Source organism: Anomaloglossus baeobatrachus, chromosome 2, assembly GCF_048569485.1.
Source record: "Anomaloglossus baeobatrachus isolate aAnoBae1 chromosome 2, aAnoBae1.hap1, whole genome shotgun sequence".
In the NCBI taxonomy this organism is placed as follows: Eukaryota; Metazoa; Chordata; class Amphibia; order Anura; family Aromobatidae; genus Anomaloglossus; species Anomaloglossus baeobatrachus.
In genome coordinates, this window is record NC_134354.1 from 699,234,334 (window position 1) to 699,258,801 (window position 24,468).

Genomic DNA, 24,468 nt, shown 5'->3' on the forward strand with positions numbered 1-24,468 from the left:
TCTTGGAGGTGAAGATGCTGGATGTTGAGGTCCTGGGCTGGTGTGGTTACACATGGTCTGCGGTTGGATGCACTGCCGAATGTAACATCTTTTGGAGACAACTTATGATAGAGAAATATTAATTTCACGGGCAACAGCTCTGGTGGACATTCCTGCAGTCAGCATGCCAATTGCACACTCCCTCAAAATGTGCCATATCTGTGACATTGTGCTGTGATAAAACTGCACATTTTAGAGTGGCCTTTTATTGTGGCCAGCCTAAGGCACACCTGTGCAATAATCTTGCTGTCTAATCAGCATCTTGATATGCCACACCTGTGACGTGGATGGATGATCTCGGCAAAGAACTGCTCGCTAACACAGATATAGACAAACTTGTGAACAATATTTGAGACACAAAGTCCTTTTGTGTACGTAGAAAGTCTTACAGGTTTGCATTCAGTTCACGCGAGAAAAAAACAAGTGTTGTGTTTATGTTCAGTGTATACAAGTAACTGTGTTTTTCACCCATACAAATGTGCACACTTTCCCTGCCAATACTTTTGGTTTTCACTGCATTACTGCTGCAAATGCTCTACAAATGCTCCCACGTCTTTAAAGGGAACCTGTTGGGTCATACGTGCTGTCCACGAATCCGCCGCTGGCTATATGATTTAGATCCAGGTATGTTTCACTTGGAAATGCTGCGGGATTTCAGAGAAAAACAAGCTTTTAGTAGCCGTAGCTAGCTGTGCGCTAGGTCCCAGGTGGCATCTCCCTGCCGGCTAGCCTGAACTAACGGGTCTCTTTCTACGTGTCAGTTCTTGTCAGCGGGTGGGGAGGAGCCGCTGGGACCTGCCTGCCCCCGACTGCTATTAAAGGGAACCTGTCAAGTGCAATATGCACCCAGAACCACGAGCAGTTCTGGGTGCATATTGCTAATCCCTGCCTAACCGTCCCTGTATCTAGTAGCATAGATAAAGAAGTTTAGAGTATTTATGATATGCAAATGAGGGTAAGGGACTAGTCGTAAGGGTGTTAGTTCCTGCGCTCATTCCATTCTTAGGCTATGTGTGCATGTGTGCGCTCTGCACGGCACCTAAAAGGTGCGCTTCAGAGCGCAGCTGAAAAGCTCCGTTCTGAAGCGCATGGTGCCGGCGAGAACGTGCGCTCTGCCTGCAGCTCCTGCCATAGACAGAGCAGGGGCTGCCGGCGGAGCGCACGGAAGAAGTGACATGTCACTTCTTAGAACGCAGCGATTCGGGCAGCAGCCGAATCGCTGCATTCTAATATGCCACGTGCGCACGGCCCCTGCACAATCTCCATAGATTGTGCAGGGGACGCAGGACGCATGCAGTTACGCTGCGCTACAAAGCGCAGCGTAACTGCATGAATTACGCACACGTGCGCACATAGCCTTAGCATGTTGGCACACTCACAGGGGCGTACAAACATGCTATTCAATGCTCATTTCCTAGCGTCATCAGCTATGATGCGTGTACCTGTGTCGTTGTCATTGCTTCAGAACGCTAAGATTAGAGTCAGTGTGCATGATCCCGAAGTCCCCGGATCTTCGTTCATGTGCACTACATCAGTTTGAAGCCGGGACACGTAGACTCGGCTTCATAGTACACATGACCGGAAGTCCAGGAACGAGACGAAAACCAGTGTCTGCGGCAGTAATAGCAGAGAGATGAGTGACCATGCCTCTGACGCTGTGCATATTTTAGAATGTTAGTACACCGACAGGGGTGTGCTTACATACTAAGGGGGCCGACTAGCCAAGAGAACTATCGCCCTTGCGACTAGTCCCTGTGCTCATTATCATATCAAAAAGGATATTTAGAAATACTTTTTCTAAAGATCTCTTTATCTATGCTATTATAGGCAGGGATTACAAATATGCACCCAGAACCACTCTTTGTTCTGGTGCATACAGAACCTGACCGCTTCCCTTTTAAAAGTGTTTTATTTTTTCCTCTGAAACAATTCAGCGTTTCAGAGGGAAACATACCTGGCTATAAGCATACAGTTAGTGGTTAATGCATGCTGTACACATTGTGGGCCGCATGTATCAGCTGACATATTTCCTTTAAGACTTGTCCTGCGCTGCTTCAGGGACAGGTCGGCGGTCTTGCTCCTGAGGTGGCTTTGCCGGCAGCTTTGTCATGGTTTTTGCTCTCCCATCATGGATTGATCCTCCGCTCATAGTGTGACATTCTGTTGCTCTTGTGGTTACTCCGTCTCCAGGTGGCTCGTCCCGTGTTTGCAGAACATAGTTTACACAATATCCTGTAGGCCTCATCCTGAGACTTCATTAATTCTTGAGCCGTTACAGCTCCAGGAGGCGGAGCGGGCAGGGATTATACGATCCGTGTGAAGTTCCTGCCGTCTTTCTTGGCCAATGTTATGATACATTTATACATCACTGCTGCTGGAGTTTAATTGAGTGTGAATAATAGTAACAGACTAATTGCCACCTTTTTGCATTCAGTCACCTTCGCTGTGATTTTAGATGAATTGATTGAGTGCACTTTTACTTATCATTTTATATCAGACAGCATGCAATATTGTCCTAGTTTAGATTATTCACCTTGACGACGGCATACAGGAGCTCCTCGCCAGTACAGGTGCCCTGGGGTGAGCGTGCATCAGTTCGGATACCTTCATAAATAAGCAGACTTGCCTTTGACACAATCCCACCCCTTCTCCCTCATAATTCCTATGAAATGGTTAAAGAGGGCAGTGAATGTCACCTGTGAATCCTATTTGCTTTGATGCATGGAAACAATGGTGTAATGAGTGTCCTATTGTCACACTAGGTACGGGGAAGTACTAACCGGAAGGGAAAGAGGTGACATTTCTGAGGAAAATAAGGGCCAGAGGTCTTTTGGTCAGTAACTAGTGTGTAAAATGAGTGAAGAATTATGCAGTTTTGAGGACCAAAGTATGGAATTCTTCAGATGCAGAAGACTCACTTTTTGCTGGTAGAAGCTGCATCTGAGCCTATTTCTCCATCTTTCAGGATTCATTTACATAGCAGTAAGGGCCATACATACAGCTAGGTTAGAATGGCTCCATTATACAGGCACGGCCGAAAGTGTTGACACCCTTGAAATTGTTTCAGAAAATGATGTATTTCTCCCTGAAAAATAGTTGTGTGTGTGTGTGTGTGTGTGTCGCAGCAACACAAGGCAAGTTGGACATACAGTTAGGTCCAGAAATATTTGGACAGTGACACAAGTTTTGTTATTTTAGCTGTTTACAAAAACATGTTCAGAAATACAATTCTATATATAATATGGGCTGAAAGTGCACACTCCCAGCTGCAATATGAGAGTTTTCACATCCAAATCGGAGAAAGTGTTCAGGAATCATAGCTCTGTAATGCATAGCCTCCTCTTTTTCAAGGGACCAAAAGTAATTGGACAAGGGACTCTAAGGCTGCAATTAACTCTGAAGGCGTCTCCCTCGTTAACCTGTAATCAATGAAGTAGTTAAAAGGTCTGGGGTTGATTACAGGTGTGTGGTTTTGCATTTGGAAGCTGTTGCTGTGACCAGACAACATGCGGTCTAAGGAACTCTCAATTGAGGTGAAGCAGAACATCCTGAGGCTGAAAAAAAAGAAAAAATCCATCAGAGAAATAGCAGACATGCTTGGAGTAGCAAAATCAACAGTCGGGTACATTCTGAGAAAAAAGGAATTGACTGGTGAGCTTGGGAACTCAAAAAGGCCTGGGCGTCCACGGATGACAACAGTGGTGGATGATCGCCGCATACTTTCTTTGGTGAAGAAGAACCCGTTCACAACATCAACTGAAGTCCAGAACACTCTCAGTGAAGTAGGTGTATCTGTCTCTAAGTCAACAGTAAAGAGAAGACTCCATGAAAGTAAATACAAAGGGTTCACATCTAGATGCAAACCATTCATCAATTCCAAAAATAGACAGGCCAGAGTTAAATTTGCTGAAAAACACCTCATGAAGCCAGCTCAGTTCTGGAAAAGTATTCTATGGACAGATGAGACAAAGATCAACCTGTACCAGAATGATGGGAAGAAAAAAGTTTGGAGAAGAAAGGGAACGGCACATGATCCAAGGCACACCACATCCTCTGTAAAACATGGTGGAGGCAACGTGATGGCATGGGCATGCATGGCTTTCAATGGCACTGGGTCACTTGTGTTTATTGATGACATAACAGCAGACAAGAGTAGCCAGATGAATTCTGAAGTGTACCAGGATATACTTTCAGCCCAGATTCAGCCAAATGCCGCAAAGTTGATCGGACGGCGCTTCATAGTACAGATGGACAATGACCCCACGCATACAGCCAAAGCTACCCAGGAGTTCATGAGTGCAAAAAAGTGGAACATTCTGCAATGGCCAAGTCAATCACCAGATCTTAACCCAATTGAGCATGCATTTCACTTGCTCAAATCCAGACTTAAGACGGAAAGACCCACAAACAAGCAAGACCTGAAGGCTGCGGCTGTAAAGGCCTGGCAAAGCATTAAGAAGGAGGAAACCCAGCGTTTGGTGATGTCCATGGGTTCCAGACTTAAGGCAGTGATTGCCTCCAAAGGATTCGCAACAAAATATTGAAAATAAAAATATTTTGTTTGGTTTATTTGTCCAATTACTTTTGACCTCCTAAAATGTGGAGTGTTTGTAAAGAAATGTGTACAATTCCTACAATTTCTATCAGATATTTTTGTTCAAACCTTCAAATTAAACGTTACAATCTGCACTTGAATTCTGTTGAGACACAAAAACATTGAACCAAAGCACATCTCGCGTCAGAATCAACGCCACTCCAAACATCAAAAAGCTTTATTATATATAAATTTTTTAAAATTGGGTTTCAATCATTACAAAAAATAAAGGTGCTAATAGCGGACAAGGTGAAATACCACATGTAAGTGGGGGAGCAAAGGTGACAAACACCCCAAGTGGGGAGGTAATCTTAGCAGGGACAAAAAGTAATGAATAGTCATTGATGGCTGGCTAACAAATATGGCGCCTCTGTCCTGACAAGGTATGTAAAAACGTATAGCCGAATCGGCATCAGACTGTTAGACAGGGCAGAGGCACCAGAGACCAGACCAATCACATAAAGAAGATCCAGTAACAATCCCATAACTTACACATGGCCAAGAGGGTGATCACCAGAGCGTCCCACACCAGTGAGAGGAGCCTTCCTACGCGCGTTTCGCACGGGTTACATCTGGCTTCATCAGGGAAGGTGTACGGCAAATGCCGTTCAAGGACCTTAAATGAGAGGTCACATGACCTCATTGGGCAGACCAGGACCTGGAGAATGTGTCCCGACCAATCGGATCCCCGCTAGCACGCACGCGTGCCGCGCGCCCGGCATCACACGCCCCACAGCCGTCCAATGGGAGAGGAGGCCCGGAGCACAGTAACTCTGTGCTCCAAGGCCACCCCCACCCATCAAAAGGACGGCCAAGGGGCGGGCAAGGCCAGCGAGCGGCGCGCATGGGGCACGGGGATCAGAGGGCGGGACACAGCTCCCAGCCAGAGCCCGTCAATCAGCCGGTCGGGTTGCCATGACGGCGCGCAAACAACGCGCGGCGAAAATCCACACCAAGTCCCCGGCAGTCCAGCGAGGAGGGACGCAGCGGGCCCCCGGGCCCAGAGGTCCACAGCATCCCCCCCCACCCAAAGGGTTGCCGGGCAGACAGTGGGGACAAATCACCGCGCGGTGGAAGCGCGCACAGCAACCAGAGGGCGGGACGGGCAGGTGGCTGGGAAAATGTAAAAAAGCCGAAGTGGGCAATAAATAAATACCCATGCCATCCCATAGACAATACTACGATGGCATGGATAACAATGACATCAACAACAAACAATACACAGAACGAAAAAACAGGGGAATTGTTATGAAGAAGTCTTCTTAAAGTGACAGTGCATCCATATCATAGGGGAATCATATTAGAACAATTTTCCAAAACCGATGTCAGGTCCAAGTCCAACATGCAAACCACAATGGATTATCAATGTAACAAGGTCCTTTGAAGGCAAAAGGAATGAATTTAGAACACTGGAAATAAGTGATGGGGACAAAAGAAACCAATTAAAAAATTGTGATTAAAAAATACCCTAAATTAAAAAAGGAAAGGAATGGTGCAGTACATAGAAAAAAGTTCCTCATAAGAAAGGGGCAAAGTTTAGAGCCTCATTAAGGCCCTTTGGTGTTACTGTGTCCAAAATGGTAATCCATTTTAGTTCACGTTGGGCCAAAAGTTTTTTAACATTCCCCCCCCTTATCCCACAGTGAATCACGTCTATACCCCTGACCATGAAAGATCTAGGGTTGCATCCATGGACCAACTTAAAGTGGCGCGGGATAGTTTTTAATTCTGCCACATTGGTCACTGTGGTTGCCGCCCGAATATCCCTCACATGCTCCCTTACTCTTACTCTTAATTCCCTTGACGTCATACCAATATAGATCTTATTACAATCGCATGTTGCATGATAGATGACGTTGATGGTAGTACAGGAAATGTGTTCTTTTATAGAGAAGTTTTTCATTCCATCACTGGCATGAAAGGAGGAGCAGCGAGAGATATTCGGGCAGGAAACACAACGGCCACAAGGGAAGCAACCTTTTAATAGGTCCAGACGAGCCAAATGGACTACTGGTCACAGGTGGTATATAATGACTTTTGACCAAGTAGTCCTTGAGGCTTCTACACCGTCTGGCGGTCATCAGAGGTACAGGGGGTAGACGTGACTTCAAGGTGGGATCCGATTGAAGGATCGGCCAAAATTTGGTTAGAATTTCCCTCATCTCCTGCCATTTCCCTCATCGGTTATTTGTGAAGTATCCTAAAATTCCAACTTTTTACTTGTTGCCCAAGGTCCACAAGGACCCCATCAATCCACCCGGTCGGCCCATCGTTTCAGGGATGGAGGGGTTATGTAGTCCCATCTGTCAATTTATTGACTATTATTTAAAACCTTTGGTGGAGACCCTTCCATCCTACGTTAGGGACACGACCGAGGTTCTTAATAGACTTGATGGGGTTCATGTGGACCCAGGGACCCTCTTGGTGGTGGCTGATATAGAGTCTTTATATACGTGTATCAGCCATGACGATGGCCTGAGAGCAGCTCGTTTCTTTTTGAGCATGAGCAATTGGGATGGACGAATTTGTGAACTGGTCCTTGAACTTCTTGACTATGTACTCACCCACAACTTCTTCGTCTTCAAGGATAGATTCTACCTGCAGAGGCGGGGGACCGCTATGGGCGCGGCCTGTGCACCTTCATACGCAAACCTCTTTCTCGGTTTTTGGGAGAGGGGTTTGTTTGTTGACGGAGGTGCATGGGCCGCCCCCATGGTGTCTATGTGGGTGAGATACATTGATGATCTACTGATCATCTGGCAGGGTACCATCTCTCAACTCAGGCTTTTCATGGACCAGCTCAACACAAACAATTATAACATCAAATTGACATATAGCTTCAGCGACAGTGGAGTTGAGTTTTTGGACATCAAGATTACTGCAGATGAGTTTGGGGCTTTACAGACTGATGTGTACAGAAAACCGACGTCTGTGAACGCCTTGCTCCATGCCACCTCTGCCCATACCAACGCCACTGTACGCGCCATCCCAATTGGTCAATATCTCAGGGTGAGACGACTCTGCTCTCAGGACAACGTTTTTAAACAGCAGGCAGATGATTTGAGGATGAGGTTTAAAAACAGAGGTTATGGTAACCGTACTTTGAAACAAGCTTACCAGAGAGCAAGATCGGTGTCTAGGGATGATCTGTTACACGGGAGGAGAGGTGAAACCAAGCCTGTGGAAAATATAAGGTTCATCTCCACATTTAATGCCAAATGGCAGGAGATGAGGGAAATTCTAACCAAATTTTGGCCGATCCTTCAATCGGATCCCACCTTGAAGTCACGTCTACCCCTGTACCTCTGATGACCGCCAGACGGTGTAGAAGCCTCAAGGACTACTTGGTCAAAAGTCATTATATACCACCTGTGACCAGTAGTCCATTTGGCTCGTCTGGACCTATTAAAGGTTGCTTCCCTTGTGGCCGCTGTGTTTCCTGCCCGAATATCTCTCGCTGCTCCTCCTTTCATGCCAGTGATGGAATGAAAAACTTCTCTATAAAAGAACACATTTCCTTGTACTACCATCAACGTCATCTATCATGCAACATGCGATTGTAAAGAGATCTATATTGGTATGACGTCAAGGGAATTAAGAGTAAGAGTAAGGGAGCATGTGAGGGATATTCGGGCGGCAACCACAGTGACCAATGTGGCAGAATTAAAAACTATCCCGCGCCACTTTAAGTTGGTCCATGGATGCAACCCTAGATCTTTCATGGTCAGGGGTATAGACGTGATTCACTGTGGGATAAGGGGGGGGGAATGTTAAAAAACTTTTGGTCCAACGTGAACTAAAATGGATTACCATTTTGGACACAGTAACACCAAAGGGCCTTAATGAGGCTCTAAACTTTGCCCTTTCTTATGAGGAACTTTTTTCTATATACTGCACCATTCTTTCCTTTTTTAATTTAGGGTATTTTTTAATCACAATTTTTTAATTGGTTTCTTTTGTCCCCATCACTTATTTCCAGTGTTCTAAATTCATTCCTTTTGCCTTCATAGGACCTTGTTACATTGATAATCCATTGTGGTTTGCATGTTGACTTGGACCTGACATCGGTTTTGGAAAATTGTTCTAATATGATTCCCCTATGATATGGATGCACTGTCACTTAAGAAGACTTCTTCATAACAAGGTCCCCTGTTTTTCGTTCTGTGTATTGTTTGTTGTTGATGTCATTGTTATCCATGCCATCGTAGTATTGTCTATGGGATGGCATGGGTATTTATTTATTGCCCGCTTCGGCTTTTTTACATTTTCCCAGCACCTGCCCATCCCGCCCTCTGGTTGCTGTGCGCGCTTCCACCGCGCGGTGATTTGTCCCCACTGTCTGCCCGGCGTCCCCTTTGGGTGGGGGGGGGATGCTGTGGACCCCTGGGCCGGGGGCCCGCTGCGTCCCTCCTCGCTGGACTGCCGGGGACTTGGTGTGGATTTTCGCCGCGCGTTGTTTGCGCGCCGTCATGGCAACCCGACCGGCTGATTGACGGGCTCTGGCTGGGAGCTGTGTCCCGCCCTCTGATCCCCATGCCCCATGCGCGCCGCTCGCTGGCCTTGCCGCCCCTTGCCGTCCTTTTGATGGGTGGGGGTGGCCTTGGAGCACAGAGTTACTGTGCTCCGGGCCTCCTCTCGCATTGGACGGCTGTGGGGCGTGTGATGCTGGCGCGCGCGGCGCGCGTGCGTGCTAGCGGGATCCGATTGGTCGGGACACATTCTCCAGGTCCTGGTCTGCCCAATGAGGTCATGTGACCTCTCATTTAAGGTCCTTGAACGGCATTTGCCGTACACCTTCCCTGATGAAGCCAGATGTAACCCGTGCGAAACGCGCGTAGGAAGGCTCCTCTCACTGGTGTGGGACGCTCTGGTGATCACCCTCTTGGCCATGTGTAAGTTATGGGATTGTTACTGGATCTTCTTTATGTGATTGGTCTGGTCTCTGGTGCCTCTGCCCTGTCTAACAGTCTGATGCCGATTCGGCTATACGTTTTTACATACCCTTGTCAGGACAGAGGCGCCATATTTGTTAGCCAGCCATCAATGACTATTCATTACTTTTTGTCCCTGCTAAGATTACCTCCCCACTTGGGGTGTTTGTCACCTTTGCTCCCCCACTTACATGTGGTATTTCACCTTGTCCGCTATTAGCACCTTTTATTTTTTGTAATGATTGAAACCCAATTTTAAAAAATTTATATATAATAAAGCTTTTTGATGTTTTACCACGAACAGCCTTTGTAAGCTCCAGTTCTTGTTTCTTTTACTTGAATTCTGTTGTAGAGGTTTCATTTCAAATCCAATGTGGTGGCATGCAGAGCCCAACTCGCGAAAATTGTGTCACTGTCCAAATATTTCTGGACCTAACTGTACCGTTAACACAAAAAAATGTGCAGGACAAAATTGTCACTTTCAAATTGTGGGTAAACAACTTTGTTTCAAGCATTGTGATGCTCGTTCAAACTCCCCTTTGCCAATAACCGGTTCGGGCAACATTTAAATGGCACCTGAAATGAAATAAAAATGGGAGATGTTGATGCAATCTTTGCATTCTGTGTCTGTTTGCCACTAAGCATGGAGAACAGAAAGGGGAGAAGAGAACTGTCTAAGGACTTGTGAATCAAAATTGTTGAAAAATATCAACAATGTCAAGGTTACAAGTCCATCTTCAGAGATCTTGATGTTCCTTTATCCACGTGGTAGTCAACATAATCAAAGAAGTTTACAAGTCCTGGCACTATTGCTAATCTCCCTGAATGTAGACGACAGAGAAAAATTGATAAAAGATTGCAACACAGGATAGTCCAGATGGTGGATAAGCAGCTTCAATCAAGTTCCAAAGACATTTTAGCGGTCCTGCAGGCTCAGGGTGCATCAGTGTTAGGCCGGGTATACATATCCGCTTTTCGCCGGTTTGACGGATGTGGCGCACGCCAGTACAGTGTGCATACAGCACACTGGCAGCGCAGCAAGCGCCGGTCACATGCTGTCATGTGACCGGAGCGTGTGACCCGGAAGTTGCGGCGCTGCCGCTGTAGCAGTATCATACTGTACTGTTAGTCGAAGAGAGGGAGGGGAAGGAGAAGGAGGCCTGCTGGAGGCAGGCAAGGAGGAGAAGAGAAAGGAAAGAAGGCTCCAAGTCAGTCAGGAGCTGAGAAACAGAAAGAGACGCTTCCTGGTGAAGATCCTGGGACTTGGAGGGTCCAGGTGACACAAGCAGAGAACAGAAGGGATCCCAGCCACGGGTAGTCTGTAGAGCTGTCCAGGGCAGTTTAGAGCTGCGGTGGCCTGTTCCACAAGAACATCGGTGGAGGATCAAGCTGCCACAGGGAATGGTCCCTAGAGACTGGAGGAGTGCAAAGATCATCTCCAAACAGTAAAAACCGAGGCCCAGGGAATGTTGTAAACTCCCCGGGCCAGAACCCATAGCAGACCTTCCAGAAAAGGGGTAATCAGCCGACAGGTGTCCCCCCCCCCCCCCCCCCCCCCCCCCCCCCCCAGCCTGGAGGCTGTAGTGGAGGCCAAGCCAGGTTTATCCTATCAAAGGCAAGGCTTAAGGGAAGACAGCAGAAGATAGAGACACTAAAGAGAAGGGTACCGGCTTTTACTCTCAGAATCACCAGAAACGGCGGAGGTCCCTGACAGTGGTCCCCCCCCCCCCCCCCCCCCCCCCCCCCCCCCCCCCCCCCCCCCCCCCCCCCCCCCCCCGCAGTCCAAGGGCCCTGGGCCCGACAAGAATTGTGAGTAAAGAACTTGAACTGCACCCTTGAAGTTGCCTCTGTTATTTCATCTGCATAGACACTCACAAGCACCAACAGTGCCCCGGGCATTGCTCCACCTGTGGGGAGCAGTACCACCATTGTTGCTATAACATCCCCCGGAGGCCTCATACAGCAGCGGCGGCTTCATAGCCGCATACCACAGGTGGCGTCACGAACACAAACTTCATCTAGCCACATATTATCCTGACACCCACCAGGGCCACGGAGCCGGGCCCAGCCACCACTGACTACCACCGGACTAGTCCGGCCCGGCACCGGGTGTCCCATAGCCCTGGGGTGGGCGAGTCAGACCCAAGAAGGACCACACTGCTCACACAGAACATAGACTTTAGTTTGCTAAAATGTACAAAATGTACATGAGTAAGCCAAATCATTCTGAGAGAGCGTCTTGTGGACAGATGAGACCAAGTTGGAGTTTTTTGTTTTGTTTTTTTTTGTAAAACATATCTTTCAACTGTTTTACCAAAACAGAATGAGGCCTGCAAAGAAAAGAACACTATACCTACAGTCACATATGGTGGTGAGTTAAAGATGTTTTGGGGTTGTTTTGCTGCCTCTGCCACTGGAAGTCTTGACTGTATGCAAGAGATCATGAAATATGAAGATATCCAAAGGATATAGTGCCCAGTGTCAGCTGGGTTTATGTCCTAAGTCATGGGTCTTCCATCATGACAATGATTCCAAGCACATACTTCAAGAAGCCCCCAGAAATGGATTGAAACAAAGCTCTGAGAGTTCTTAAGTGGCAGCAAGAAGTCTGGAAATAAATCCCATTGAACACTTGTAAAGAGATCTTTAAACTTGCTATTGGGAGAAGGCGCTTCAAATATGAGACCTGGAGCAGTTTAAGAGAAGAGTCCAATATTCCAGTTGAGAGGTGTAAGAAGGTTGTTGATGATGGTAGTAGGAATCGATTGATTGCAGTTATCTATTCCAAATGGTACTCAATTAAATATTCAGTTGAGGGTGGCAACAGTTTTTGTCGTGTGTGTGTGTGTGTGTGTGTGTGTGTGTGTGAGGCCTGTGTGTGTGTGTGTGTGTGTGTGTGAGGCCTGTGTGTGTGTGTGTGTGTGTGTGTGTGTGTGAGGCCTGTGTGTGTGTGGCCTGTGTGTGTGTGTGTGTGTGTGTTGTGTTCCAATACACAAAAGAAACGTGTATAACAAAATTTTAAAATCATCCTGATTAATAATTATTATTTTATAGCTCAAAGCTAATACTGATGAGGTTTTATCAGTGTATATTGAGGTCTAGACATGTACTATGTATAATCTTTATAAATCTGTTTACCATTTCAGTAATAAAAAAATGTTGCCGTTCTGTAACTTTTTTTTTCTTTTTAATGAGTTTCTTGGGGAAAAAGAAAAAAAAATGGCCAGGCAAGAATGACCTTCACTTTAACAGTCTCAAAACATCACCTGTTACATTGCATGGCCCGGAACATAGTGTGCTTAGTATAGTGTTTGTATATACACATGGCACCATGAGGGTGACGGGTGCAGAACAATTGAGTAGATTTTCTTCCCTCTCTGTCATCACGACAGAAGAATTGTGCCTTTTTGAGTTGTAATATTTGTTCATCTATGGGCTTTTGCCTTGATTAACCTATTCATGTTTGCACAGGGGATCTGCCATTGCGAAGATTGTCGGGGAGAATGCGGCTCGGCTTCCTCAGTTTGATAATGTAGTGAACATGTGGGTATTTGAGGAGCTAATATCAGGAAAGAAACTGACTGAGATAATCAACACCGAACATGAAAATGTGAAATATCTCCCTGGGCACAAACTTCCAGCCAACATTTGTAAGTATGCATTTCATTGTGTTTTTGAATTTTTTTTTTTTTTTTTCTTTTTTTTTTCTATCAATTGTTTCAATCCCTGTCCACTAAAGGTGGCTTTACACACTACGATATAGCTAGCAATTTCTAGCGATATCGAGCCTGTAAGCACCTGCCCCCGTCGCACATGCTATATTGTGTGATCGCTGCCGCAGCGAACATTATCGCTACGGCAGCGTCACACGCACTTACCTGGTCAGCGTCGTCGCTGTGACTGTCGAACAATCCCTCCCTCAAGGGGGAGGGATGTTCAGTGTCACCGCGACGTCACTAAGCGGCCGGCCAATCAAAGCGGAGGGGCAGAGATGAGCATCCCGCCCACCTCCTTCCTTCCGCATTGTGGCCGGCGGCAGGTAAGGAGACGTTCCTTGCTCCTGCGGCATCACACATAACGATATGTGCTGCCGCATGAGCGATGAACAACATGGATGAACAACCCGTACCGATTTTTAAGTTTGGGACGACCTCTCCATGTTGAACGATTTTCACCATTTTTGAGGTTGCTTAAGGTCGCTGGTCAGTGTCACACGCTGCGATATCGTTAATGACGCCGGATGTGCGTCACTAACAATGTGACCCCGACGATAAAACATTAACGATATCATAGCGTGTAAAGCTCCCTTAAAGGGAACCTGTCATCAGAAATTTGGCTTTCAACCTAAATGTTTTCCCCCTCTGCAGCTCGTGGGCTGCATTCTAGTAAGGTTTCTATACTTTTTGTGCCCCCTTTTAAACCAAAATAAATACTTTATAAAACTGCACCTTTTCGGTTTGAAAATCTTGTAAATCGACCATGGGGGCGGGCCGTGTGGCGTCCGTTGCTGTATCTTACGCCGTCCCCCATGCTCCAAATCATCCCTCAGGACGCCGCCCACTGCGCCCGAGGTCCCGTGCGCGCCAGGACACCTGGTGACTTGGTCGCACGCACGAGAGTATGGGCGGCGCTGTGATTGCATCGCAAGTGCGCGCCCATACTCTCGTGGCCACGCTTTCCCCTCTGTACGTTGCTCAGATCCTCTGCTTCTCCTGTGGTGGCCTGCTCCGCTCCTTCCATCTATTTCCTGCTGCAGGGTACGATGGGAAGGAGGTGACGTCGAGCCGGCGCAGAACGCTGGAGGCAGTGGGGAAAGGGCGGGCACGAGAGTATGGGCGGGCACTTGCGATGCAATCACAGCGCCGCCCATACACTCATGCCTGCGACCACGTCACCAGGTGTCCCGGCGTGCACAGGACCTCGGACGCAGTGGGCGGCGTCCTGAGGAATGATTTGGAGCATGGGAAACGGCGTAAGATACAGCAACGGACGCCACACGGCCCGCCCCCATGGACGATTTACAAGATTTTCAAACCGAAAGGTACAGTTTTATAAAGTATTTATTTTGGTTTAAAAGGGGGCACAAAAAGTATAGAAACCTTGCTAGAATGCAGCCCACGAGCTGCAGAGGGGGAAACATTTAGGTTGAAAGCCAAATTTCTGATGACAGGTTCCCTTTAACACTGGTAATAATCTATTCTCCTGTGTGTGTATAGTTATGTGAAGTATATATTGCTTCCCATTACGCTACCTGATTACGGATTTGTGTAATAACTAGAGCTGGGCAAGCCTTAAAATGCTCGGTCGTCAAGTCGAGCTCGTTAGACGCTCTGAAAGGGCTCAACTGGAGTAACGAGCATAATGGAAGTCACTGATTGTGCAGTTTCTCTGCTCATATACAGCCAGCCATAATCTGAGCATTTCCAGGGGAAGACAGATTATTAATTTTTGAATTTATTTTTTAAAGTGTGTGTGTGTGTGTGTGTGTGTGTGTGTGTGTGTGTAATGACCAGAGGTCCTGTTAAGATCCAGTGAGTCACAGACCGAGACTGAGGCAGAAATGAACAACAGTATTTTACTGAAATGGGGATCAAATTACGGTGAAATGAAGAATATAATAAGCTCAAAATCCCCTTTAAAAAACATTACCATTAATAATTTCACACACTAAGCGCTAGCCAAAAATCAATGCACCAATCTCAGAGATCCCAGTATATGTAAATCACATTTGGGACCCGGAACAAATTTACCTACACGTTAAACTTATCAAACTGGAAAGACGATGTAAATTAGGTGAGGGTGGCCTGATGGAACCTCTGAGATGAGGCACTGAGTATAACTTATCACAGATAATAATACAATACACTAAATTAACCCCTTCACGACCGCGGGCCGTAAAATTACGTCCTATTTTAACGTGACTTAACGACCAGGGACGTAATTTTACGGCCTAAACTTCATTTGATTGCCGTGGCCATAGCAACGGCTTTCAAATGATGTCCCCTGCTGTTTCCTACAGCAGGGGACCTTTGCTTGACCCCAGGGGGGGGCGGCATCGCCACCCCCTATCGACGATCGATGTGATTGGCTGTTCAAATCTGAACCGCCAACCACATCGATCGCACTAATTTCGGCAAAAATAATGCCCGAATTAGTGCGATCCTGTGAGATCCAGCTATGAGATGCCGCAGCTGCTGCAGCATATCATAGGTGAACCTCAAACATGCCGCCCCCAGCCCCTGCAGCACTGATTGGAGCGATCGTGCTATGACGCGCAATCACTCCAATCAGTGTGCAGTGGGGCGGTCTGATCTGGAGGTGGCCGCCCTCCCCAGGCCTGTGTTGGTTTGGGAAGCCCTCCCCCAGCATGTTTGCGGCGTGCACTGGCTGGTACTTGTAGTACCACACAACGCTGCTGCCGCCGCCCGATCGCCGCTCCTGCCCCACTTGAGTATTGCGCGCCTGATAGCCCCTGCGCGCTCCTGTGATGGCCCTGCCCGCTGCCGATGTGTCCCCCCGATCTGCTCCCCGCCACGATCTGCCCCTCTGCTGCGATCTGCCCCCCTGCCACAATGTGCCCCCCTGCTGCAATCTGCTTCCTGCTGCGATCTGTCCTCTGCCATGATGTGCCCCACTGCTGCGATCTGCCTCCTGCCGCAATCTGCCCCCTGCTGCCATCTGCCTCCCTGCTGCGATATGCCCCCTGCCGCTGCGAGCCCTCCCCCAACATGTCTGCAGCGTGCAGTGGCTGGTACTTGTGGTACCACGCCGCCGCTGCTGCTGCCGCCGCCGCTGCTGCACGTGAGTACTGTGCTCACTTTGCAGCCCGTGCGCGCTCCCGTGGTGCCCCTGCGCGCTGCCGTGATAGCCCCTGCCGTGCCCCCCCCGCGATCTGCTCCCCCCAACCCCCCCCCCCTCCCCCATTATCTCTGTTCTGCTTCTGCAGCTCCCTCTCCGGTCTCCCCCTCTGCTCTACCCCCTCCCCCTCTGCTCCCCCCCCCCTCTGCTCTCAGCCCCCCCTCTGCTCTCACCCCCCCCCCTCTCCCCCTCTGCTCTCCCCCGACGTCCTCTTACCTGTCTTCACCGGCCTGATCACATCTGCGTCCATCGCTGGGTCCTTCCTGGGCATTCTGCTGATCTGCCTGCTGCTCCTGTAAAGCTGTCCATCTCTCTGCCATCTGTTCCTCTGCAGCTCTTCTGGTCAGTGATCCTCCTGCTAGTCCTGTGGGTACTGTGAGTATAACTTTTTTTTTTTTTTCCGTATCCCCTGTCCATTTTTACACCTCATCCGTCCGTGCGTCCCGCCAAGCGCTGATCAGGGATGCAGATAACGGATCGGCATCCATGGTCAATTTTTGGCGTGACTTTTTTCCGTATCCCCGACGCTTTTTGTATCGCATCCGTCCGTGCGTCCCGCCAAGCGCTGATCAGGGATGCACATAACGGATCGGCATCCATGGTCAATTTTTGGCGTGACTTTTTTCCGTATTCACGACGCTTTTTGTATCGCATCCGTCCGTGCGTCCCGCCGAGCGCTGATTAGGGATGCAGATAACGGATCGGCATCCCTGCTCAATTTTTGGCGTGACTTTTTTCCGTATTTGCGACGCTTTTTGTATCACATCCGTCCGTGCATCCCGCCAAGCGCTGATCAGGGATGCACATAACGTATCTGCATCCATGGTCAATTTTTGGCGTGACTTTTTTTTTTTTTACGTATCCCCGACGCTTTTTTTATCGCATCCGACCGTGCGTCCTGCAGCGACCGATCAGTGCACTGCGTCTGTGCGTTTGAAAAGTCAAATGGCGCTCCTTCTCTTCTGAGCCCCGCCATGCGCTCAAACAATTACTTTCCACCACATATGAGGTATCTGCGTACTCAGGAGAAATTGCACAATACGTTTTATGGTGCATTTTTTCCTGTTACCCTTGTGAAAAAAAAAGCTACCTAGTTGAAGCAACCGTTTTGTGGTAAAAAAAAAAAAATTTCTTTTCACGGCTCAACGCTATAAACTTCTGTGAAGCCCCCAGGTGTTCAAAGTGCTCACCAAACATCTAGAAAAATTATTTGAGGGCTCTAGTTTCCAAAATGGTGTCACTTGTGGGGGAGCTCCACTGTTTAGGCACCATAGGGGGTCTCCAAACGTGACATGGCGTCCGCTAATGATTGCAACCAATTTTGCTGTCAAATGGCGCTCCTTCTCTTCTGAACCCCGCCATGCGCCCAAACAATTACTTTCCACCACATATGAGGTATCTGCGTACTCAGGAGAAAATGCACAATACATTTTATGGTGCATTTTTTCCTGATAGCCTTGTGAAAAAAAAAGCTACCTAGTTGAAGCAACCGTTTTGTGGTAAAAAAAAAAAAAAATTCTTTTCACGGCTCAACGCTATAAACTTCTGTGAAGCCCCCAGGTGTTCAAAGTGCTCACCAAACATCTAGAAAAATTATTTGAGGGCTCTAGTTTCCAAAATGGGGTCACTTGTGGGGGAGCTCCATTGTTTAGGCACCTCAGGGGGTCTTCAAACCCGACATGGCGTCCGCTAACAGGTGCAGCTAATTTTGCACTCAAAAATTCAAATGGCGCTCCTTGCCTTCCGAGCACTGCTGTGTGTCCAAACATTTGATTTCCACCACATATGAGGTATCTGCGTACTCAGGAGAAAATGCACAATACATTTTATGGTGCATTTTTTCCTGTTACCCTTGTGAAAAAAAAAGCTACCTAGTTGAAGCAACCGTTTTGTTGTAAAAAAAATTTTTTTTCTTTTCACGGCTCAACGCTATAAACTTCTGTGAAGCCCCCAGGTGTTCAAAGTGCTCACCAAACATCTAGAACAATTATTTGAGGGCTCTAGTTTCCAAAATGGGGTCACTTGTGGGGGAGCTCCATTGTTTAGGCACCTCAGGGGGTCTTCAAACCCGACATGGCGTCCGCTAATGAGTGCAGCTAATTTTGCGTTCAAAAATTCAAATGGCGCTCCTTCCCTTCCGAGCTCTGCCGTGCGCCCAAACAATTGATTTTTACCACATATGGGGTATCAGCGTACTCAGGAGAACATGCACAATAAATTGTATTGTGTACTTTCTCTTTTCTCCCTTGTAAAAATGAAAATTTTATGGCTAAAGTAACATTTTTGTGTTAAAAAGTAAAATTTTCATTTTTTCCTTCCACATTGCTTTGGTTCCTGTGAAGCACCTAAAGGGTTAATAAACTTATTGGATGTGGTTTTGAGCAGTGTGAGGGGTGTAGTTTTTAGAATGGGGTCACTTTTGGGTATTTTCTGTCACCTAGGCCTCTCAAAGTCACCTCAAATGTAATGTGGTCCCTAAAAAAAATTATTTTGTAAATTTTGTTGGAAAAATGAGAAATTGCTGATGACCTTTGACCCCTTCTAACTTCCTAACGGAAAAAAAATTTGTTTCGAAAATTGCGCTGATGTAAAGTACACAAGTGGGAAATGTTATTTAGTAACTATTTTGTGTGACATATCTCTCAGATTTATGGGCATAAATTTTCAAAGTTTGAAAATTGCGAAATTTTCAAAATTTTTGCCAAATTTCCTAAATTTTCACAAATAAACGCAAAAAATATCGGCCTAAATTTACAACTGACATGAAGTACAATATGTCACGAAAAAACAATCTCAGAATCGCCAGGATCCGTTGAAGCGTTCCAGAGTTATAACCTGTCAAAGTGACACTGGTCAGAATTGCAAAAAATGGCCCGGTCATTAGGGTGTTTTAGTGGCCGGGGGTGAAGGGGTTAATGATGACTATACACTTATCACAGGGATACCCGGGTATCTCACAACCTATGGTACCATTACACTCCAATGTAACTTTACACCGGTGTGTTTCCGCGTGGGCTGCAACAAGTTCAGAAAAATAAAAATAAAACTTTGGCGCCAAAAATGAGTACTTATTGCAAAAAAAAGAAAAAGAAAACAAAGTTTGGCAGCTATCAGCCAATGCCAGAGTCACCTGTCCAGCACTTTAATTCTGTAGCCTCAGGACGCAGTCTGGGGATCACTCTTTTCCAGGGCTTGTCAGAATCCTTCCAATGGGGATGACACCGGACGCCGTCTCTCTTATCGCAGTCACTCACGGCCTTACTGGACATCAATCACTTGCTCTGTCAGGGAGGGAAACATCTCCTCAGCTTCTCCTCAGATGCTCTTTCAGTTGGACCCAGGTCCGCACAACTGGATCGCTTATCACACAGTGATGTGGTATTGTCTTTGCAATTTCTGTTTCCCTTCACTCTCCTCAGATGCTGTCACTGGCTCTGTTCACCAACAAGTCTCTTGGTCACCAACCGGGGCTTACAATCAACTTTTTTTAAGGCCCATATTCCTTCACCTACACGTTTTCAAAAACCCGTTGCCATGGACACCAAACTCCCTCTCCGCATTTCCTGGATCTCCACAACTACTTCCTGTTTATCGCTCAGACCGACAGGCAGACTCTGCAGGGTCCTAATGCTCGCCCTGTATTGTCATAGTTCACTCTCTTACATGCCACCCCACTAGAGGTTGGCGTCCTCGACATACCTCCCCACTCAAAATCATCCTGTGCGTAGCGCTGAGGGGGTATTCCTGCCGTAGGTCGAGTGGTTCTCCGAAGGTCCTTCCCAACGGATTCTGTCCCCGAAGGGGCAGGAGTCCCTTCAGAAGTGTCATCAGAGGAAAGGCGTGACGCTGCCCCCTCTTGAAGTGCGACACCCCGTGACCCATTATTCATGTCAGGTGGCTGACTCAAGCCCTCACCCTCGGAAGGACATACCACCGGCTCAACACTCTTTCCACACAGGTGCAGATCATTCACAGGGGGGAGATAAACAGGCGCAGAGGAGGGCTCATCATCAAACTCAAAAACATCAGGAGTACCTGACCCTTGGGACACAGCCTCTGGTTCCGTAGAAACGGGAGCCACGTCCTCAAACCAGCACCGTTGTAGCATGTTACGGTGAAGATTACGAGTGGGCCCCCATGCCCCCACGGGCTCGACCTCATAAACTGGAATCTCGGGGTTTACTCGTCTCTATCAGGTATGGGGTCGCCTCCCATCGATCGGCCAGTTTCCCTGTCGGTCGTTTGATCCTCACCAACACTCTATCCCCTGGGGAGAAAGGTTCCGTCTGTACAGGCCTCGTGTCCCTATGAGACACCTGATTGAGTCTATTACCCACCACCTGATGCACCACTCTCAGTCGCCGCTGGTGTTCCCGAACCCATTCAGATGCAGTCCGAGGGGTATCAGAGGAGGGATCTGGCATGTTCAAATCTTCAATATCCCTCCCGGGTCTCCCAAACATCAACATGTGTGGCGAATAGCCCGTAGTGCTATGCAATCGATTGTTGTAGGCCCACATTAGTTCAGGGAGGTACTCAGGCCAGTGGCCCTGCTGCCCTTCCTCTAATGTTCTCATCATCTGTATCAAGGTACGATTGAAACGCTCACAGGCCCCATTTCCTTGGGGGTGGTAAGGTGTCGTTCTTGAATGTGCTATGCATACAGCCGGCGCAGCTCTTCCATTAGTGTCCCCTGGAAACATGCCCCCTGGTCTGAGTGTATCCTTTGCGGACACCCAAACACTTGGAGAAAATGACGACACACAGCCTTAGCCGCCGACTCCGCTGTCTGATCTCTTGTCGGCACTACCACAGCATATTTAGTGAAGTGGTCTGTCATTACCAAGCAATAGGAGCACCCAGACGTCGAGTATCCTATCAGGACATAATCAATCATGAGCAATTCCAAGGGGGCAGACGTCTTAATGGTTTGAGTAGGGGCCCGCTGCTCAGGACTCTTACTGAGCCCACAGACCCGACATTGCCGACATGCCTCCGCTACCATCCCTCCCAAGTCAGGGCAATAGAGGATTCGCTGTAACCACTGGAGTGTCTTTTCACTACCAAAGTGGGCTCCTTTCTCATGTGCCTCGCGGGCAACCATCGGACCCATCCCTACAGGGATTACCAGTTGGTACCGGTGTTGCAGCTCAGATGGCAGATACACCTTACGATACAAAAGATCCTGTTCCACACACAACTTATCCCACTGTCGCAATAGTTGAATTCCTTCTGCGGATAGTTGGGCCTTGTTCTCTGCACTCGGCCAAATCCCATTTTGTACCCAGGTGCGCACTCGCGAGATGTCTGGACACTCGTTCTGATCTTTTGCCCAATCTGATGGCGTTTTTCCCAGGACACACGGCATCCCTGATGCCACCCCACTTGAATGTACCACACTGCGGAAGATAGGTACCTGCCCCAAGTCAGGGGTCTCTGTGTCCTCGAGCTGGTCATCAATGCTTTCTCCCCTAAATCCAAGGGGTACCCTCGACAATGCGTCCGCATTACCGTTTTCTCGCCCCGAGCGAAACTTAATCTGATAATTAAACTTAGCAAGGCGAGCGACCCATCGCTGCTCCAACGCTCCCAGTTTCGCATTCTCTAAGTGAGCAAGAGGGTTATTATCGGTCATGACCAACACCTCAGCTCCCGTTAGATACTCAGCAAAGCGCTCCGTCATTGCCCACACCAGGGCTAACAGCTCTAGGCGAAACGAACTATAATTAGCCGGATTGCGCTCAGTGTCCCTTAAAGACCTGCTGCCATAGGCAATGACCCGCTCCCGGCCATCCTGAATTTGGGCCAGTACCGCCCCCAACCCGTGAAGACTACCGTCAGTGTACAACAGGAAAGGGGTATCAAACCTGGCATATGCCAACAAAGGGGCACTCGTTAGGGCGGCTTTCACCTCATCAAATGCATTTTGCTGCTGAGGCCCCCATTGGATAGGGCGGTTGCGAGGACCCAGCGCCGTCCCTCTTAAAAGTTCATTCAGGGGACCCACTACTTGTGAAAACCTGGGCACAAATCGTCGATAGTACCCTGCCAATCCCAAGAAAGCCCGCACCTCCCGTAGAGTCTGAGGAGGTGCCCACCCCTGTACTGCTAAGATCTTACTGACTGAGGGTAACACCCCGTCGGGAGTCACCACATGGCCTAGATAATCTATGCGACTCTTGAACAGTTGACATTTCTTTGGTTTTATCTTTAAGCCATGGCGACTGAGACGTTGGAGCACTTGGCGCAACTTCTCAAGATGGTCTTCAAATGACGTTCCGAACACCACGATGTCATCTAGATATATCAATACCGATTCAAAATTCAGGTCGCCTAAACAGTGTTCCATAAGGCGTTGAAAGGTCCCCGGGGATTACTTAGTCCGAACGGCATCCGGTTGAATTCATAGAGCCCCATTGGCATAACAAATGCTGTTTTTGCCCGATCTTTCTCAGCCATTGGTACCTGCCAATATCCACTCGCAAAGTCCAACGTTGAAAAGTATTTGGCCCGTCCTAATGCAGACAGGGACTCCTCAATCCGAGGCAACGGTTATGCGTCTCGCACAGTGTGCGCGTTTAATTTCCGATAATCCACACAAAATCGGAGGGTCCCATCCTTCTTTCGGACAAGGACAACGGGGGCAGCCCAGGGACTTTGGCTCTCTCGTATTACTTGATTGTCGAGCATACTGGCGACCATGCCCTTCACCGCTTGATAAAGTGTCGGGGGAATCTGACGATAACGTTCTCTAATGGGAGGGGTGTCCCCCGTGGGAATCTCATGCTCAATCGTCGGTGAGCACCCGAAGTCTTCTGCATGTTGCGAGAAGGTCTCTTCATGTTCCCACACGACCCTCTCCAACTGTTCTAGTTGCACGGAAGTCTGTTCCTCACGATCTACTCCCATCTGATCCATGATCACACGACCATTCCATTCTTTGGTAGGGGATTCAGGCCCTGCTACTTCGACCGCATATGTCCAGGATGACTGTGGGTCTGGCCGCAATTCAAACACCGCTTTGTCAGGCATCTTCCCCCTCTGGCACGAACAGTTCAGCTAGGATGGTCCCAGCAGGAATGGTAATAGCCTCCTCAAACACGTTAATGCATCTGACTGGCACCCGTCCATTCTTCACAATCGTCAGAGACCGGGCCACATGCACCTTGGCACAAGAGGACTTCTCTGGGGCTGGCTCAAGTAATACCTCAAGTCCATTCAGCCTCTGCGCCGCCCCCACTGGCAACATCAAGAGTTCCTCCTGTCGGGGCGCCAGTGAAATCGTGGTCCGTGATGGCACTCGGACAAGGCCCACCTGGCCCCCAGAGACTGCAGTTTTCAGCAGATCACAGTTCAGCACTAGGCGGTGTAACATTCTCTGTGTCGGTCGGTGACCTGTAGCACGAGTCCAGTAACGGGGTCCCTCACGGGCATACATCTGATGATTTAGATCTCGCAGAATGTTCATTCCCAGTGTCACTTCCATCCCTCTTCTAGGGGGGTGGTCCACCAGCACTACTCCTTTCTGACCCAGCTCTTGACCAAACATTTTCAGTCTCATCCACACGATCCCTTTCACCGTCAGCTGGCCATTGTTAGCGGCAGTAAGTCTTATCATTCGACCATCTTCGGGAACCACTAGTTGACTGAAGTATTTCTCGAAAACTTCTAGAGGCATAATGGTACATTCAGATCCCGTATCAACCAAGCAATTCATCTTCCGTCCTTCAAATTCTGCTTCTAAGACTGGACTCCATGCAAACAAATCTTGCTCATTCCGTTGGGGGCTTTGTGAGGGGGGGGCCGCTACGAATTGCCCCCTCAAGGCAGCGGCTGGGAGTTTAACATCGGCGGAGGAGTCTCGGGGACTGTGGACATCCGGCAGTATCGTGAGATGTGTCTCCGGCGCCCGCACCTCCAGCAGGTGACTGCTCCCCGGGGACGGGGGCTTGAGTCATTCAAAGAGGGCGGTCCGGCTGTCAGGGGAATCGCCATCCCAGAGGGTGTAGCTGGTGGCCTCTCCAGGGGAGTAGGGGACGACCCAGC

General features: G+C 48.3%; 1 protein-coding gene across 1 annotated transcript in view; it reads left to right on the forward strand.

Moving 5' to 3' along the window:
- Positions 1-24,468, forward strand: part of GPD1 (glycerol-3-phosphate dehydrogenase 1) — a 110,505-nt gene that overhangs the window by 10,473 nt on the left and 75,564 nt on the right. Inside the window, exon 2 of the mRNA XM_075337259.1 lies at positions 13,036-13,213. Coding sequence (XP_075193374.1) covers positions 13,036-13,213 — 178 coding nt within the window. The remainder of the gene's footprint in view (positions 1-13,035; positions 13,214-24,468) is intronic.